The sequence below is a fragment of the Eschrichtius robustus genome, chromosome 16 (assembly GCF_028021215.1).
Source record: "Eschrichtius robustus isolate mEscRob2 chromosome 16, mEscRob2.pri, whole genome shotgun sequence".
NCBI classification, from domain to species: domain Eukaryota; kingdom Metazoa; phylum Chordata; class Mammalia; order Artiodactyla; family Eschrichtiidae; genus Eschrichtius; species Eschrichtius robustus.
Genome location: NC_090839.1, coordinates 3,792,256 through 3,808,464, shown reverse-complemented (window position 1 = coordinate 3,808,464; position 16,209 = coordinate 3,792,256). Strand labels below are relative to the sequence as shown.

The 16,209-nt window shown below is 53.1% G+C and overlaps 1 protein-coding gene across 1 annotated transcript in view; it reads left to right on the top strand.

Moving 5' to 3' along the window:
- The window catches only part of PHACTR3 (phosphatase and actin regulator 3), a 200,905-nt gene that overhangs the window by 98,764 nt on the left and 85,932 nt on the right, over window positions 1-16,209 (top strand). The window contains exons 2-3 of the mRNA XM_068523776.1: window positions 10,317-10,478; window positions 14,547-14,624. Coding sequence (XP_068379877.1) covers window positions 10,317-10,478; window positions 14,547-14,624 — 240 coding nt within the window. The remainder of the gene's footprint in view (window positions 1-10,316; window positions 10,479-14,546; window positions 14,625-16,209) is intronic.

Here is a 16,209-nt window from a genome sequence, read left to right as displayed (position 1 = left end):
TGAGCATTAGGCTAAAATACCTTTTGCTCACAGGATACTCCTGACCAGGCCCACCTGTGAATGACTGCAGGAAGGAAGAAAGTAACACATGCACTCCAGAGGCTGATGGGAACCAGGAAATGTTTGACTTTACTCGATCCCCTTTCAGTATAAAAGAAGCCTGAATTCTAACTCAGGCAAGAGGGTTCTTTGGCACATGAGTCCACCATCTTCTTGGTCTGCCAGCTTTCCAAATAAGGTCGCTCTTCCTGGCCCCAACAACTCATCTCTCGATTTACTGGTCTGTCGTATGGCCAGCAGTACAAGCTTGGGCTCAGTAACTTGCTCTCATGGTCAAACAGCCAAGATGGACATTAAACTAATGAACAAGAAATCAATAGCTAATTATAAATTCTATTGAAGACTATGGCAGAAAAACTAACAGGAAACCTAACAGGTGAGTATAGAGGATGGGGCCGTGAGGAATGAGTAAGAGTTCATCAGGGAAAAGTGTTGCCTCTAGAGGGATTGGCCTGGGAGGCAGCCCTGTGGTGGGAGGAGCAGGAAGAGACAGACAGAACTAGCGCATAGTGGGGCAGGGGCTTGGTGTGGTGTGAGATAAGCAGAGACCAGGACTCTGGGGTCACACTTGAGGTTTTATATTTCATTCTAGACGCCACTATGACATTAAGCAGGGCAGTGATGCAAGGCCCTGTTTGCTTAGGGGAGCAGGATTAGTGGATGCCTGGAAACCACTGGAGGAGGCTGCAGAATTGGGTGGGCAGAGTGCTGCTGGCCTGGAGCCCAGGGGTTAGAAGTGGGCAGGACAGTAAAGGCTCAGGATCAGAAAATGTTCCTTTTCTCCCTTTTTCTTCTTGGGGTGTCCAGTAGTGCTTTTTCCCTGAAGACATTTCCAAAGGGACCATTTAAGGCAGGAGTTGGCAAGCGACAGACCATGGACCAAATCCTCCTGCCACTGGTTTTTGCAAATAAAGTTTTATTTAAATATAGCCACGCCCATTGCTTTACATATCATCTGCTGTTTTCATGGTACAGCAGCAGAGTTGGGGAATTGTAACAGAAGTTGTCTGGCCCTCAAAGCCCAAGTTACTCACTATTGAAGTCTAAGATATTTACTATCTGGCCCTTTACAGAAAATACTTGCCCATCCTTGCTTGACCTAAGCAAAATGAGTCTGGGACACATTTTCTAAATACAAATCTGTTGGCTCAGAATCTTCCCAGCATTTAAAACGTGTTTAGTTCCTGTGAAAAATGCTAAAGTATGCATATTTTAAAATTAACATTTGTATGTCCTTAAGCGTTGACTGACATTATTTAAGAATCTCATCTTACACTTGAGGTTTGGAAAGTCAGAGTTGGAACTTGGGCTTTGAAGATGTTGGGCGATGTTATTTGTCTAAATTTATACTGTGATGCTAAACTCTCCTGATGCATTATTTTACTGTTTATGTCTTCTCTCTGAAACACTCCTTTGTCTCCACTCTGTAAAATAGGATCTTTAAGAGGATGCCTCTAAAACCAGCTTTTAGTCTTTGCAAGGTCTTTGGGCTTCTTGCAAAATAATTTTTATGAGCGTTTGCTTGTGTGCAGATACAGAGCATCCTACTAAACCCAATGACAACAAAGCCGGTTTTCCAGATCCTTCCTTTTTCCTTCCCTGACCCTGTCATCTTCATGTTTCAACTCCTGGTTCTAAGCTCTGTGCAGCCTTTTTGGATCCACTTGATTTACAGATTTGAGCTGATTTCACTTGGAGAATTGGCCATATGTCTGGCAGACACCCGCCACCATTGGCAGAATTATGGGGTTGATACTAAACAGATGGGCTTTCTAGTTAGATGTGCTGTTTTTTCCACGATACATATGAGGGAAAAAAGAAGCCACTTTAATAATGTCTTGATTTTTCCACTGGTGTCAGAGGCATGAATGATGCCCATTTATCTAGAGTTAATTTCAGCATCATTTCTGCGTAGGAGACCTTAGACAGCTGGAAGAGGCTTAGAGACTTGGGAAATTTTGAGACTCAACCTCTGCTAAGATCTTAGAGAATCCTGTTACCCTTGGAATACAGATATTGGGGAAAAGAGTGTTAAATTCCAAAAATAAATTGTCATTAGCACTACTTAGCAGGACTACATTCAAAGTGCTTAATCTCAGGTTTATTGTTCAAACTCCATTTGACAGCTTTTGTGTGGTTATTGCTGTCTGGGCAGCAAGATGTAAATGCGGATTGGCTGACCCATCTGTTTAGGAAAAGCTGGCCAAGCGGCTGAGCGGGATTGCTTACTGCGGGACTTATCAAAATCTTTACTGTGATAATATATGGCGGTGCTCTTCAGGGAAGGCTTTTAGTGTAGGTAGTGTTTTCCCAAGTGTCTTCATTCACAAAGCATCGCCCATGCTAGGGTTCCATGGGACATGCTTTGGGAAACACTGGTGTCATGCCCAGATGGGGAACTTGAGGTCGGAGAACTTGGGCTCCAATGCCAGACCTACCACTTCCCAGCTGTATGACTTTCCACGTGGGCCCCCCATAGCCTCCACTTCCTAAATGTAAAATGGAGCTGAAAATGTAATCCCCGCCTCCCGGGGTTGTTTTGTTTGGATTGAACATCCAAAAGAATTTGGTGGCCTCCCTGCGAGCATTCAAAGGTATGTTCTCCTATGAGCACATACTCCTGCTGTTTGATTCACAGTATTCCAGGGGCCGTTCTTCACTCTGAAGCTCAGCCAGGCTCTTGAATTTCCTTCTGTTTGTTCCTTAGCACCTCCACTAATGGGGAAGGGAGAGAAAGGAGATGCTGTCTGCTTACGGGGTGGCTGGGAGAAATGACGGGGCAGCATGGGGCCGGGAAGTTGCTTAGGAATTACAGTTATCCCCCGCTGGCAGGGGGCACAGAGGTGGCTCAGTTCTTTGTTAATTACCATTGACCCGCGCTTTGATTCATTTTCAGTTTTTGTATCACAGGATCAATCTCTTTCATTCCTTCCTTCATTCACTCCTGTCCCCGGCACTGTCCTGGGCACCTGAGAAGGAGGAAGAGCCCGCTGTGGGGTCTCTGTTTCCTCCAAACTGGAAAGGCAGAAGTTTTTCCATCCTAGGGGGCTGTCGGCGTTCACAGGTTCTGATGCGTACGCTCACAGAGCTGTAGGGAAAACTCTGCAGAGTTGCTGGGAATAGAGCCGCAGACCTTTAGGAATTCTTTCCCCCTTTAAATAAATTCGCCCGTCGTGCTAAGCCCTGCCTCCCCTGCCACACCCCTTCCTGGAAGCTGTTCACGTGTGGCCCTAGTTCTGCGTATTGATCAGTGCTCCCCACCTATCCTGTGCCTCAGTCATTTCTCCAGAATTGTCCAGTAGGAGTGGAGAGGGTCGAACCCAGAATACTTTTACGTCTGGGAGACTTCAAATCCATTTCGTAAATTTGGTTTTGGAGGTTCGGACCCATCCAGGTGGTGGGTCTGTTAAAACGCCCAGCACTTTCTTAGAGGACAGCGGCCGTCAAGCCACGTCTCTTGCAGCCTGGACACAAGCCATTGGTCTTTTGACCCTAAATGCCGTGACTTTAGTATACGTGGCTTTAACGATCTTCTCTCCGCCTTCACCCCGTATCCCAGATAACAGCGCTGTTATCATCTGCTCCGAGTAGTCTAACATCGGGGTCAGGACAAGGGCTTTTGGAGCAGATGTCCTGATTTCCAAGCCCACTGTGTCACTTTAGCCGCGTGACCTGGGAAAACCGTTTCACACCTCTGCTTCCATTTTCCTCATCATAATGAGAGTAATGAAGATAACGACCTGCCTTCTTGGGTCTTGATGGGAATGGAATGAGCTGATTCGTGTCAGGTGCTCAGGACACAGCTTGTCACACAGTAAGTGTCCAACAGATGCTGCTGTTGCTGGTGACAGTGACGACAGAACAGACCTTGGTTTCCTTGGTTCTTCTGTATGTGTTACTGGCCCACACTGGTTTCTCACCCAGCTCTGGTGAGGACTCTGCCTCAGCGACATCTCTGGATCCCTCTCTCCCTTCTCTGCTGTCCCACTGCTCTCGCCCTGCCTGTCTCTTCTCAGGGGGCCTCCTGGCCTTCTGCTTTGTTCCATGAAGCTGCCGCCCACACTGACATTCTCTGCAGCCTTTCCACAGGGCTGATCTTGTACCAGATCCCTCAGTGCTTCCCTGCCCTCAAGGCTCCTATCACGGCCCGCATAACAGCTCTTCTTGGCTGGTCACGAGACTGCTGTCCATCCCCTCCATCCAGAAACCCAGAGAGCTCCAGCCTAAAGGTTCTCAGGTTCAAGTACACAGACCCATGCCAGCAAATTAGGAACACCGAGGACAACACAGCCTTGCTATTTTTTCATTTATCAATATATATACTGATATATCAATAATAAAGATTCCTTTCTTACTTTGAGATGATCTTTTCCTATTACTGATAGTCGGTGGTGATGATAATGATGATAATTTTGTTTCTATGTATGTGTGTGTGTGTGTGTGTGTGTGTGTGTGTGTGTGTGTGTGTGTTGGTCATTAGCTGGCACCACAGAAAGCTGGTATCTCTCTGTGGATCCCAGTTTTATACATGGAGATTTTACGGGGCTCTGAACCTCTGACTGGCGGTGTCAGATCTTGCTTTGCTGCGTTACCGTTATCTTCCAAACACCATGTACGATCATGCTTTTATGGGTTTGTACCTTTTATTCAATTCCTAGTCAACCTCCAAGGCCCAACTCCAATATCACCCCCACCCGCAGTAGCCTTCTCTGAGTTTGCCCGCTCCAGGCAAGAAGAGTTAACTTCCCCTGCAGCTGTAATCCTCCATCCTGGTTCTTCCTGGTGATTCTGTGCACCTTGATCTTCTCCGTGGTCAGTGAGCCCACTAGGGCAGGGGGGTGTCCAGCACCTCTTTATTCTACCTCATACCTGGCACGGTGCTTTGTTTAAAGAAGCTGGTCACTCCGTATTGCCGGATGGATTCTTTGGGGGCAGGGAAGGACTCATGGAAGAAATAGAGGCCACGCTCTGTTGACCCACATCCCCGCTTCCATAGCTCGTATCACATTCTGAAGTCGTCTCACTGTCTGTAAGCAGGTGAGCTTCATGCAGAGCAAGACAGCATGTCAGTTTGTGTTTACTGCTCTGTCTCAAACTCAGAGCAGCCCTGGCACACAGCAGGCCTCAGCGGATGCTTGATGAATGAATTTGTGAATGAATGAATGAAACAAACAAGCCAAAGGTCCCGTTCCAATACTGTCTGATACGGATGGTGCCTGTCTTCCCTAGGAGGCCAGCCGCTCAGCATGGGGCACCAGGTAATCGGGGAGCGGGGCTTCCCTTCCACTGTGTTTTGGGAAAGGTGACCTGATGAAGTGGAAGGAGACAGGGCCAGGTCAGGGGATAGAAGATGACGAAGCAGAAATGCCAGACATCCCTAAGGCGAGGACTGTGGAGTCAGATGGACGGGGACCACATCCTGGCTCGGGCACTGGCAGCTCTGCATCCCAGATTCACAGGTCAAGCAGGTGTTTATTATAGCACTTCCTGGGTGCCAGGCGCCAGTAAAGATGCCAGGGACCCACGGTGAGCAAGATGGCCACAGTTCCCATTCTCATAAAGCTTACGTTTGTTCCAGTGGGAAAGATAGATGGTAACAATAAATAACAGATCCCAGGATGATATCTGAGAGCGATAAGAGCTAGGATGGAAGGGAATATTAGGAGTAAAGGGGTTGGCCCTGAGCCAGGCATGGAAGTTAGTGCATAAGCTCAGTGACCTCAGCCATGGCATTGGTGCCCTTCACTGCCTTGTTCTAGAAGTGCCTGACTTGTAGGTTTGTGGGATCCGTTGATGGGGTGGTGGCAGTGGGTCCTGGGGGACAAGGACCCTGACTGCCGTTAACCTCAGAGCGGACCAGGAGAGGGTTGGAGTTGTCGAAGGGACCAGAGATGGGAGGGGCTGGAGCCGGCACCTTCAGCCCCAGGGCAGGGCGCCTGGCCCATCCGTCGTTTGGGAGCCTGGGCAGCCTCCTGCCTGCCTCGCGGCTGCATGTTGTACTTTCCCAGCAGATGTGGGGAAACATTTGTCATTAATTAACTGCTAATGCTTCACAGGTGGCAGAGGTGCCCCTGGAACTTAGCACGGCGTGCTATTCAGAGGCTGCAGGGGTCTGCTAATGTGTTGAATCTGGGAATCCTCCCTGATGTGGGAAGGAGGTTCCCGGGCAACTCCAGGGACACTGAGCGAAGTCACAGGCTGGGCATAGAGGGTGGTGGCGGTCCCCCCAGCCTCCCTTCTGTGTGACACACACGCACAGGTGCACGCACGCCCACCCATACAGGCACATGCGTGCACATATGCACACACCCTCTCTGCTAGACGCACGCCTGCCCACATGCACTCCCACCCTCCAGTGTGAGTGGGCCACACGGTACCCAGGAGGGCCCGCCCCCCTCTGCTCACTCGGACCCCCATGCACACCGTCAGTGACCCATTCATGCCCTTGGGTGGCTTTTGCAAGTGATTCCTTCACTGGACGGGGCATCTCTTCTGAAATTGCTGGCCTTGGGTTATGAGTGACAGCCCTCAGGAGCCCTCACCCCGCCTGGCCCTGGGCCTGCACCGCCTGCGGCCAGGCGGGGGGAAAGGGTGCTGGAGGTGCAGGCTTCAGACCTCTGGAGCCTGTCCCCACCTTTGCTCCCCCAGTGACAGCAGGCCCCTGGGGAGTCGCTCAGACTAAGGTGTCTTCCTGGTCGCGCACATTGGATATTTGGTAAATGAACAAATCAGGTCGTTTGAGCTGAAGAGACCCAGTCGCTCCTGCTGAAGTTTGAATCAGGTTCAAGCCCCTGCGTGCCTCCCCAGCTGCATCCATGGCCCTCATACCCTGCATTCTTCCTCCACGCCCTCGACCTCGCTCTTCCTCTGCCTGGGACCCTCTTCCCTGCCCCCGCTCCCATCTACACTGCTGGCTCCCTTTCACCCAGGCTTCTGCTCCGGTAACCCCGCTCAGAGCAGCCTTTTCTAACCCTCCGTTGCCAGGCAGCCCCCGTGTCTCCCGCAGCTCCCGGAGCAGGTGCTGTGTTCTGTCCGTCCGTCCTCATGTCTGGAAGGATCTCCTTCACCACATGGGTTCCTACCTTATGTGTTCTGGGCACCAGGGATTCAGCTGCAAACCAACCGTCAAAGGCAGACCCTGCTCTCCAATTAGGGAGGTGCCTGTGAGCAGCAAGCAAACAAATAATTGTGCATCTACGTGTGGGTCTGTGTGTGTGCGTGTCTGTGTGTACGCACGCAGATGTATACACACACACCAGGTGATAAATGTGATGGGGAAAGATAAGGAGAGGAAGGCAGCAGGGAACTAACTATGGGGCGAGCAGGCTTGGTTTCTTAATATCCCCCCTCCCGCTGTCCGTCTCCCGCTGGCCACTAGAAGCCCCACAAAGGCGGGGATTCTTTCTGTTCGCCTCTGTATATTCTTCTCCTGGTGCAATTCCGGCACATGGCTGGTGTCAATAAGTTTTTGTTGAATAAATGAATGAGTGAGTGAACGGATGAGTGAATGAATTCTCAAGGGGAGAGTGGTGTGCAGACTGTTCAGGGGTCAGCATGCCCTGCCTGTGCCCCAGGCTGTGCTGTGAGGACCCAAGTGTGTCAGAAGTGAGGTGGGAACCACAGTACCTGCTCCAGTCACTGTGGGGAGGGAGCAGGGAGGCAATGTATTAAAATAGTGATGGTGGAGGGAGGGGGGAAGGGGTGATGAGGAGGGGGCCACAATGTCCCTTCTGCCCACCTCCCATTGGTTCAAGCAAGCCACATGGTGAGCCCCCAGGCAAGGACTTGGGAAGTCCCCTGTCCCCCCTATTCCCCTAGCAAGGCCGGGCAAAGGTGAAAATGCAGGGAGGGAGGAGGAGAGTGGTGTCCGCACTTCAGCCCCAGGTAGTGAGTGACAGAGCCAGGTTGTGAGCCCGGATCCCTGCTTCTGTCACCTGCATCCAAACAGTTACGACATTCGGGTTTCCATAACATGCCATAGATGCTAATGCACAATAATGCTGCTGATGAAATGGAACAGGGCGCTAGGGGGCAGGGGTGAGGTGGGCGGGGCTCGGGAGCAGATTTCCGAGACCTTTACAGCCTTGGCAATTTTGCCCTAAATGAGAAGGGAGGCCACAGGGAGTAAGCAGGAAAGCGATACGATCAGACTTACATTTATAGGGGTTCACGGGGACACCAATTAGAAGGCTTGTGTGAGCATCTGGGGTAGAGATGCTGGTGGCCTGGACTAAAGTCACAGTGATACAGGTGGCAGATGGAGTGAGGTTCGGGGTCTGATTTGTAGTTTATTCTATGTGCTGCTCCTTTTTGCTTTGGCTGCCAGGAAGCTCAGAGCCACGCGTGGTGTCTCTAACCCCTGATGCGGTGGCTCTGTCCAGACTCCCCTTCCTCTGGATTTCCTCGGACACTCATTTGTCTTGTTGGGCCTGTGTTTCTGATAACGGCCGCCCATCCTTTGTGGAGTGAGATGAGATATAAATAAAGCGATGACAGTTCTTCCTCATCCACGTGCGCATCTCTGGGGATCTTCGTCTTTATCTTCAAACCAGCCTGGAAGCTTGGGGAGACCAGACCATTTCTTTCTCCTTTGTGCCAAAAATGCCTCCAGGACAGTCAGCTTTTCTGGGGCCACATGGCACTGGCCGTTCCACTCCCATCTGGCATCCGTGGGCGGAGGAAGGAAAGGAGAGGATAATAACATGGAATAAACTGCCTCTGAGGAGAGAAGGACCATCTGCATCCTGCACGCCTGGAGTGTGGCACTGGGGCTCGTGACCGGTCCTTAGACCGCCCTGGCTCACTTACTACCCCACCGGAACTTCCTGGGCCCCTACTAGGCGCTGGGCACTGGGGTTATAGCTGAACACAGGGTGGAGAATGTCATTGGCTTAGGAGCCTGGCTGGTTTGCTAAGTCTGCAGGGAGAAGTCCTCAAATGAGACCCCTGGGCTGTCTGTCCACACGAGGTTTCTTTGTGGACCCCCTGCGGACCCAGCCTCCGGTGTACACTGAACACTCAATTAAATAACAGCTGGAGACAGGGACTTCCCTGGCGGTCCAGTGGTTAAGACTCTGCGCTTCCACTGCAGGGGTCGTGGGTTCGATCCCTGGTTGGGGAACTAAGATCCTGCATGCTGCACAGAAAAAAAAACAGCTGGAGAGAGTGGTTGGCTGGGACGGTCTTGGTTTACGCCTCCTGTTGTGTTCTATCCATGTGTGTCCTGCTTTGGGTGATAAAGTTATATCGTCGCCCTAGAAGCAGCTTAGAGATACGAGAGGGGCCTCTGGAGTCAGGCTGCCCGAGGCCAGCATCCCCTCGCTCTGACAGCTAACAGAATGGCTTGTGGCTCCGAGCCTCAGTGTACCCATTTGTAAAATGGGTCTAATAACTGTCTCCACCTCATAGATTTACTATGGGGGTAAAATATGATAGCACTCAGCCCAGAACAAGTAGTGACTAACTTTTGCTCCATAGTAATTATTGTATTACTTATACAATATAAATTATTATGAAAATTTCTACTGAAAGTCACCTGTGCTGGCAGGGCATGTTAATCAGAATGGGTAGACAGTTTCAAAACATAGATAATATTACTTCACATGGATTGTAACATGCTATCAATAAACTGTGTATTATGTGTGTTTACCTATGTTTCCAGACTTCATGGCCACCGTATGGTCACACAGAATTTTCCTCTCAACCCTAGGTATCAGGGATGATGATTAACTTTATTTTCCAGATGTGGAAACTGAGGCTCAGAGGGGCTGAGTGGCTTGGGCTGCTGACGGGCACAGCCCTCTGGAAGTCAGACCTCAGGGGTTGTTCTGGAGGCTGCCGGCTGGGGCTGCCCGTCCCTGGGACGCCCGTCCCATGGGGCGTTGGGCTGGGTCTTTTGATGACTGGCCCATCCCAGGTCCTGGCCCCTCTGACTGCTGGTGGCCTCCCCTGGCCTGGTCCTCGCTCACTCCAGCCCTGCTCTTCCTGCGTCTTTGGGTCTCTCTAGGGCTTCTTGGTTCTGGATGCACTCTGCCCCTTCTCACAGGCAGCATGAGGTGAATTAACCCAACTGAACGTGGGCTGGTACATGATGGAACAAGCCCCAGAGAGTCTCCATCGCCTGGCCCACCCTCTTGAGCCCCAGGCTTTGGAGGATCACTGGTGGCCCCAGGGAGGAGGGGAATCACCTCGGGCCCCCCAGGGTGTCGTGTGGGTTTGGTCATCACTGACCCCCTCGCTGGGTTTTCGCCTTCCAGATGAGATGGACCAAACCCCCCCAGTGCGCTCCGAATATCTGGTCTCAGGGATTCGAACTCCCCCCGTGAGGAGAAACAGCAAACTGGCCACCCTGGGCAGAATCTTCAAACCCTGGAAATGGAGGAAAAAGAAAAATGAAAAATTGAAGCAGACGACGTCTGGTGAGCACCAGGGAGAGGGGGCCTGGCGTCACCGTCACCGCGCTTTCTCTTGCCGATGTTGGGAGGGGCAGGCCATGCTCTGTGGCCTCTGACGGCCAGGAACTGTTCAACCTCCTGCGGGTCCCCTCTCTCCACCGGCCCTTCCAGGTCCCTGGCTGGGGGAGGGGGCGGGGAGGCAGCTCCAGGTCCCACCCGTAGCCCACTCACCGCCCAGCCCCTACGGGGCACACACGTCCGTCACCCTCGACCTAGTTAAAAACGCAGACTCAAGGTCAGTGCAAGGCCAGGCTGGAGCTGAGACCGGGCTTGTAGCCATCTCTCTCCTTCCTGACCACACCGGAGTGGGGAGCACCCAGACCCTCACTTTGACAGCCCCGGGGCCTGGGTCCCACCGTTCCCAAGAGCCCCCTGGGGGATTCACTCAGAGGGTCGGGGCCTCAGTTTGGCCTCGATACCGACGCTCACCGGCTCCTAAGCTCCTGAAGCGGCTTCTCCTACCTGGGCAGCCCCGTCCGATGCTCTCCGGCCACTAAAGGACCCCAGAGCTCCCCTCACTCACCTTCCGCTCTGTGGGAAGCTGGGTTACGAGGGGCTGGACCGCTACCCCCGCCCCCTCGAACTCCAAGCCAGGAGCTCTGGCCATGAGACTGACCCAGGGGACGCATGCGGTGACGACAGCACAACTGGCCATAAGGGTAAAAGCGACACAGCACGTTTCTAACAACTCAGTGCTCAGAAGCCCCCGCATCCCAGCGCTCCTGCCCGTCTCAGGGACGGGAAGCGGGATCAAATGGGCAGCCGCTCCCAGGGCCAAGCAGCAGCGGGTTGCGGGCTTGGGGTTGGAGCCCTGGCAGCCGGGCTCGAGTCTGGTTCCTGGGCGACAGGGTGCCCTCGGTGAAGCGGAGGTCGGTGCCCTGAGAAGCAGACCCCAGGGGAGACAGCGTCTCGGCTCCCGCAGGCCCGTTAGCTGCGGCTGGAAACACTTAGCGAGGGAGCTGCTCGTGGGGAGTTAGTCCTGGGCCTCGGGGACCCGCCTGGTAAGTGCCCGTCTTGGGCTGTTGCCTCTGGCGGTCCCTGTGGTCCCAGCCTTGAAGTGGCGCAGACTCCCGGGCTCAGAGGACGGCAGCGGCAAAGCCAGTGGCGGGGGGCAGGGGGGGCTCCTAACAGCAGCAGGGGGTACTTCCACCCACACTTTTTACGCAATTTACAAAATTATTTTTTTAACTACCCAAGAATTTGATGGACAAATTCTCCTCGTCAAGGATGAAAGCAGAACAGATGTCGATATTCGATGAACCTTGTGTGGCTTCTGTGTGCCAGGCACAAAGTAGACAGGGAGACCCAGACCCTGCCCGCTTAGAGCTTTCCGCCAACTGGGGGGTCAGGCGACAGACAGGCACGTGTGACAGTCACGACCCTGGCGGGGCTGAGGAGGAAGTGGGGGGGTGGGCGTTGCCCTGGGCTGAGTGGCCTGAGAAGACCCAGGTGACGAGGTGACACTGAGCTGAGACGTAATCGGCCCCCTGGAGGAAAGCAGGGAAGAGCATCGCAGCTGTGGGAACAGCTGCGCAAACGCGCCGAGTTGGGAAAGCCTCGCCTGGGCATCAGCGAAAGGCTTGGGGGGCCAGAGCGGGGTGACCTCTGTGACCTTGGGGAGCCCCTGATGCTCTCTGGGCCGTGGGGTTGGAGGGTGAGCTGCGTGCTCTCGGGACCCTGTGCCCCCAGCCCACTTGGCATGGGCTGCGGGGAGCAACCTGTGAGTTTTTCAGGATGCTGTGTGGACCCTGCCGGGGGACTGAGGGTCTCCAGGTTAAGACCTGCATCCCCGCCTTCGGGCAGGCATCCCCGCTGGGCCCTTTATCAAGCATTTGGAATTCTGCAGATAGCACTGCATTTCATTTATTTATGCTAAACCATTCTTTCCCCCCAAAGTGTGGGATGTTATTTATTTCAGCCTATCCAATCCCCGTTTTCACAGGCATCCTTGGTTAGGATGAGATGAAGTAAAAATAAAGATGATTTAGAGAGAGGAGAAAAAAAAAAAAACAAATAACGCAGACAGTGGTTCGGGCAGAGTGGGGACTGGGTGACACCGTGAAGGTGGCTCTTGGAAGCCTCAAGTCTGGGAAGCGGCATCGGAGCCCATACCTGCTCTGGGAGCGGGGGCGGGTGGCTTGGGCCGTGGGGACAGGTGTCCTGAGTTGCAGACAGCAGCCCCTGGCAACTGCCTCTTCAGGTCATTGGGAGGACTCACAAGTCAGTGCATCTGAGCAGGATGCCACCAGTGCTGCCACCCAGCGCTGGTCGGACAGCGGGGTCCCTCCGTTCTGGAGACCTTCACCCTCGTCCTGCTCGCCCCTGTTTTTGGACTGAGCGGCAGCCTCTTTGCTTGCACCTCCCAAAGCCAGAGTTCCGTTTCTCAGTTTTATCCACACTGCTGGCACCTGGAAATTGGATTGGCAATTGGACCCAGAAAGGAAATTATGTTCCCTTTGCCCCCAAATGTCTTTTCCCTGGTATGTTTGGGTTTTCCGTATTCATCCCTCAGCATACACACCCTCAGGGAAGCAGCCGGGTTTCCCCAGACACCCTTCCCCCGTGCCCTCTGGTTCTGGTTGATGCCACTCGCCCAGATGTTTGTCATCTGTCCCAAAGCTCTGGCTCTCAGGCAGAGTCCATGCCTGTCTTGCTCCCCTGTGCCTGGCACACAGTAGGTGCTCAGTAAATGTTTTTTAATAAATAACTTCATGGTCATTGCCTGTCATTGGCCACTAGACTTTAAGCTCTGCTACTCGAGCGGCTGTTTCGTTCCCACATGGGGCAGGGCATTCATACGTGTGGGCGACCCGGGGCCCTTTGTGATCCAGGCTTATAGCCGGTACTTTGTCCATATCTTTTAAAGAGAGGGTCTGAGGGGTGACATGGGTTTGTGTTTGGAAATTGGATTCTACTGCAGGCAGACTGTTTTCTGGACAGTTAGGGAGAAGAAGGAGCTCATCGAGCAGAGTGAGACCGGCCCCTGGGAGGGGAGAGGCAGGGGCAGGGGGCCAGTTGCTGGAGGGTTTGCCCTGGGATGAGGGGCCCGGAAGGGCTGTTCCAAAGGAGGAATTGACGAGGTTCCTTCCGCACGTTGGGCTCGGTGGAGGGGGATCGGGGCCTGGCCGCCTCCTTCCTGTTCGATTGGCGCATTCTTTTTTTTTTTTTAAAGCTACTATTTCTTTCTTTCTTTTTTTTTTAAAGGAACATTATTTATTTATTGGCTGCATTGGGTCTTCGTTGTCTGCACGGGGCCTTTCTTTAGTTGCAGCGAGCGGGGGCTACTCTTCGTTGTGGTCTGCGGTCTTCGCATCGCGGCGGCTTCTCTTGTTGCAGAGCACGGGCTCTAGGCGTCGGGCTTCAGTAGTTGTGGCGTGCGGGCTTCAGTAGTTGTGGCTCGTGGGCTCTAGAGCGCAGGCTCGGTAGTTGTGGCGCATGGGCTTAGTTGCTCCGCGGCATGTGGGATCTTCCCGGACCAGGGATCGAACCCGTGTCCCCTGCCTTGGCAGGCTGATTCTTAAGGGAAGTCCCTACTGGCACATTCTTTGAAAGCGTGAACCTGGGGCTCATCGGAGGAGCCTCTGGTGGGACAGTTGGGCAGAAGACTGGTCTGTGAACAGACAAAAGGGCGGTCGGGATGTATTTAGCAGGTGAAAATAGAACCGCAGAAAAGCACCCCAGGGTATTTGGGGGACAAGGTCCTGGGCTGGAAAATGAAGGCGTAGTCGGCGGAGGGTGGGCATGGGCAGTGGGAGCCTAGAGAGGGTGGTACACGGGGCATCGCTTCTCAGATGAGCCACGGAAGCCACTGCCTTAAACTGTACTCACTGTACCTCCCTTCTGCCCTGCTCAGCACATTGCTTAGGGGGCAGCTCGGGTTCCCGAACCACACCCCCACCTGGGGGCCCCTCACCCACGGTCACCTGCTGCCTCTCTGCTGTCTTCCTACACTGGAGGTGGCAGCGGCCGGGCTCGGGCGGGGCCCCGCGGCGCTCTGCCCGCGACTCACCTGGATGTCTGTGTTGTGCGCAGCCTTGGAGAAGAAGATGGCCAGCAGGCAAGGTCGGGAGGACCTCATCAAGAAGGGGCTCCTGGAGATGATGGAGCAGGGTAAGTGGGCCGCCCCGGGCCGGGCAGGGCTGGGCCCAGGAACGCTGAGCTGGGGGTCGCACGGGGGTCCAGCAAGCCCATCAGGGTGGAGTGGAAGTCGGAGCAGTCCGGTGTCCAGCTGTGGCTCCTGGACCTGAATGAGGCCTCCGTGGGTCCAGTGAGGACCCACGGCTCAGCCCCCGGGCCTCTGAGGACCCATCGGTGAGTCGGCTGCTCCTGGGGCGTGGAGCTGAGTGCAGCCACCTGCCCTGGGGATGAGGGGTTGCTTCCCGCCCGAGCTGCGTGTGGGTGAAGCTAGTGTCTAGTCCTGACTGCCCCGAAGTGGTAGCAGTGGCTTTTGTGTTTTCATATTCATAGTTTAATCCTGGATTCGGGTGAGTTCTTTGTTCCCCATGACCACCTAGTGTTACAGCTGCCGTTTATTAAGGATCGATTATATGCTGGGTGCTCTGCTGGGCGTTCTACTTGCCTTCAACCTTTTGTCCTCACAGCATGCTTGGGACTGGGTGTGGTGTTACCCCCGGTCTCCAGGTGAGGAATGGGAGGGTCTGGGAGGTAGCTGCCGGAGGTCACGCAGCTAGAGGGCCCGGATGCTGTTCAGACTCTGGTCCAGAAACCTTAATCACCGTGGTGTCTGCGAAGCCGCCTTTGTTTGCATCTTTGAGAAACACCAGGTTTTATCACTAGCACAATTAACTTAAGAATTCTTGAGTTCCCCCATCTTCCTCCCTTGGTGATGGCGTGAGGCACAGGACTTGGGTCCTGACGCTAAACTTTCATGCTTTCTAGTTCTCTGAGACCCTAAAGCTTGGCAGGGGTGGTGGGGTCTCAGAAAACCCCACTGCTGCCTGCAGGTCTCTCTGGAGCTGGACCAAGCTCTTGCCTCCTGATTGAAAGAACCTGGCCTCACAGAGCCAATTCTGTGAGGCTCACGTGAATAAGTGGCGTTCCTCTCTCCCTTTTAGCCTTAAAATATTACTGGTGTCTTTGTAATTTGGCCCAGGTATCAGGAGGTAGAAAGGGAGGCCCTGGAGTCCGTGAATCCAGATTTATAACGTGCTCTGCGTCTGGCAGGGCCCTTGTGGTCATTCCTCTTCTTTGGATGCAAAGGGAAAAGTACTTTGATGATTATGCTGTTTTCAGGGGAAACATACGTGGGAAATTGCTTAGTGCTAATAATCAAACTTCGCCTGTAAAAAAAACTTGGTATCAAGTCCTGTGACGTTCAGATGTTAAACGCTCCAGTCTGACTCTCAGATTTGGGAGAATGTCATTGCTGAGATGGAAATCTGGACTGTTTTAATTTGGATGGAACCAAAAAGCTCCAAACTCTGGCATTTTGAATATGTTGCCAACAAAACTTACCTTAACTCTTGGGGCAGGAGGAGGGAAAATGAAAACAATATGAAGGTCTGTTTATCATCTATTTTTAAAAATATTATCACTGATGAAGGAACACATGGATTTGATTCCCGTCAAAGATAAAGTGATAGGTGAATCATTAAAGGGAAAAACTTCCAGGAGAAGTGCAGTTTTTCCTTTCCTAAACTCTGAATCTTTGTCAAACGATTTTGTCTGGTGGCCT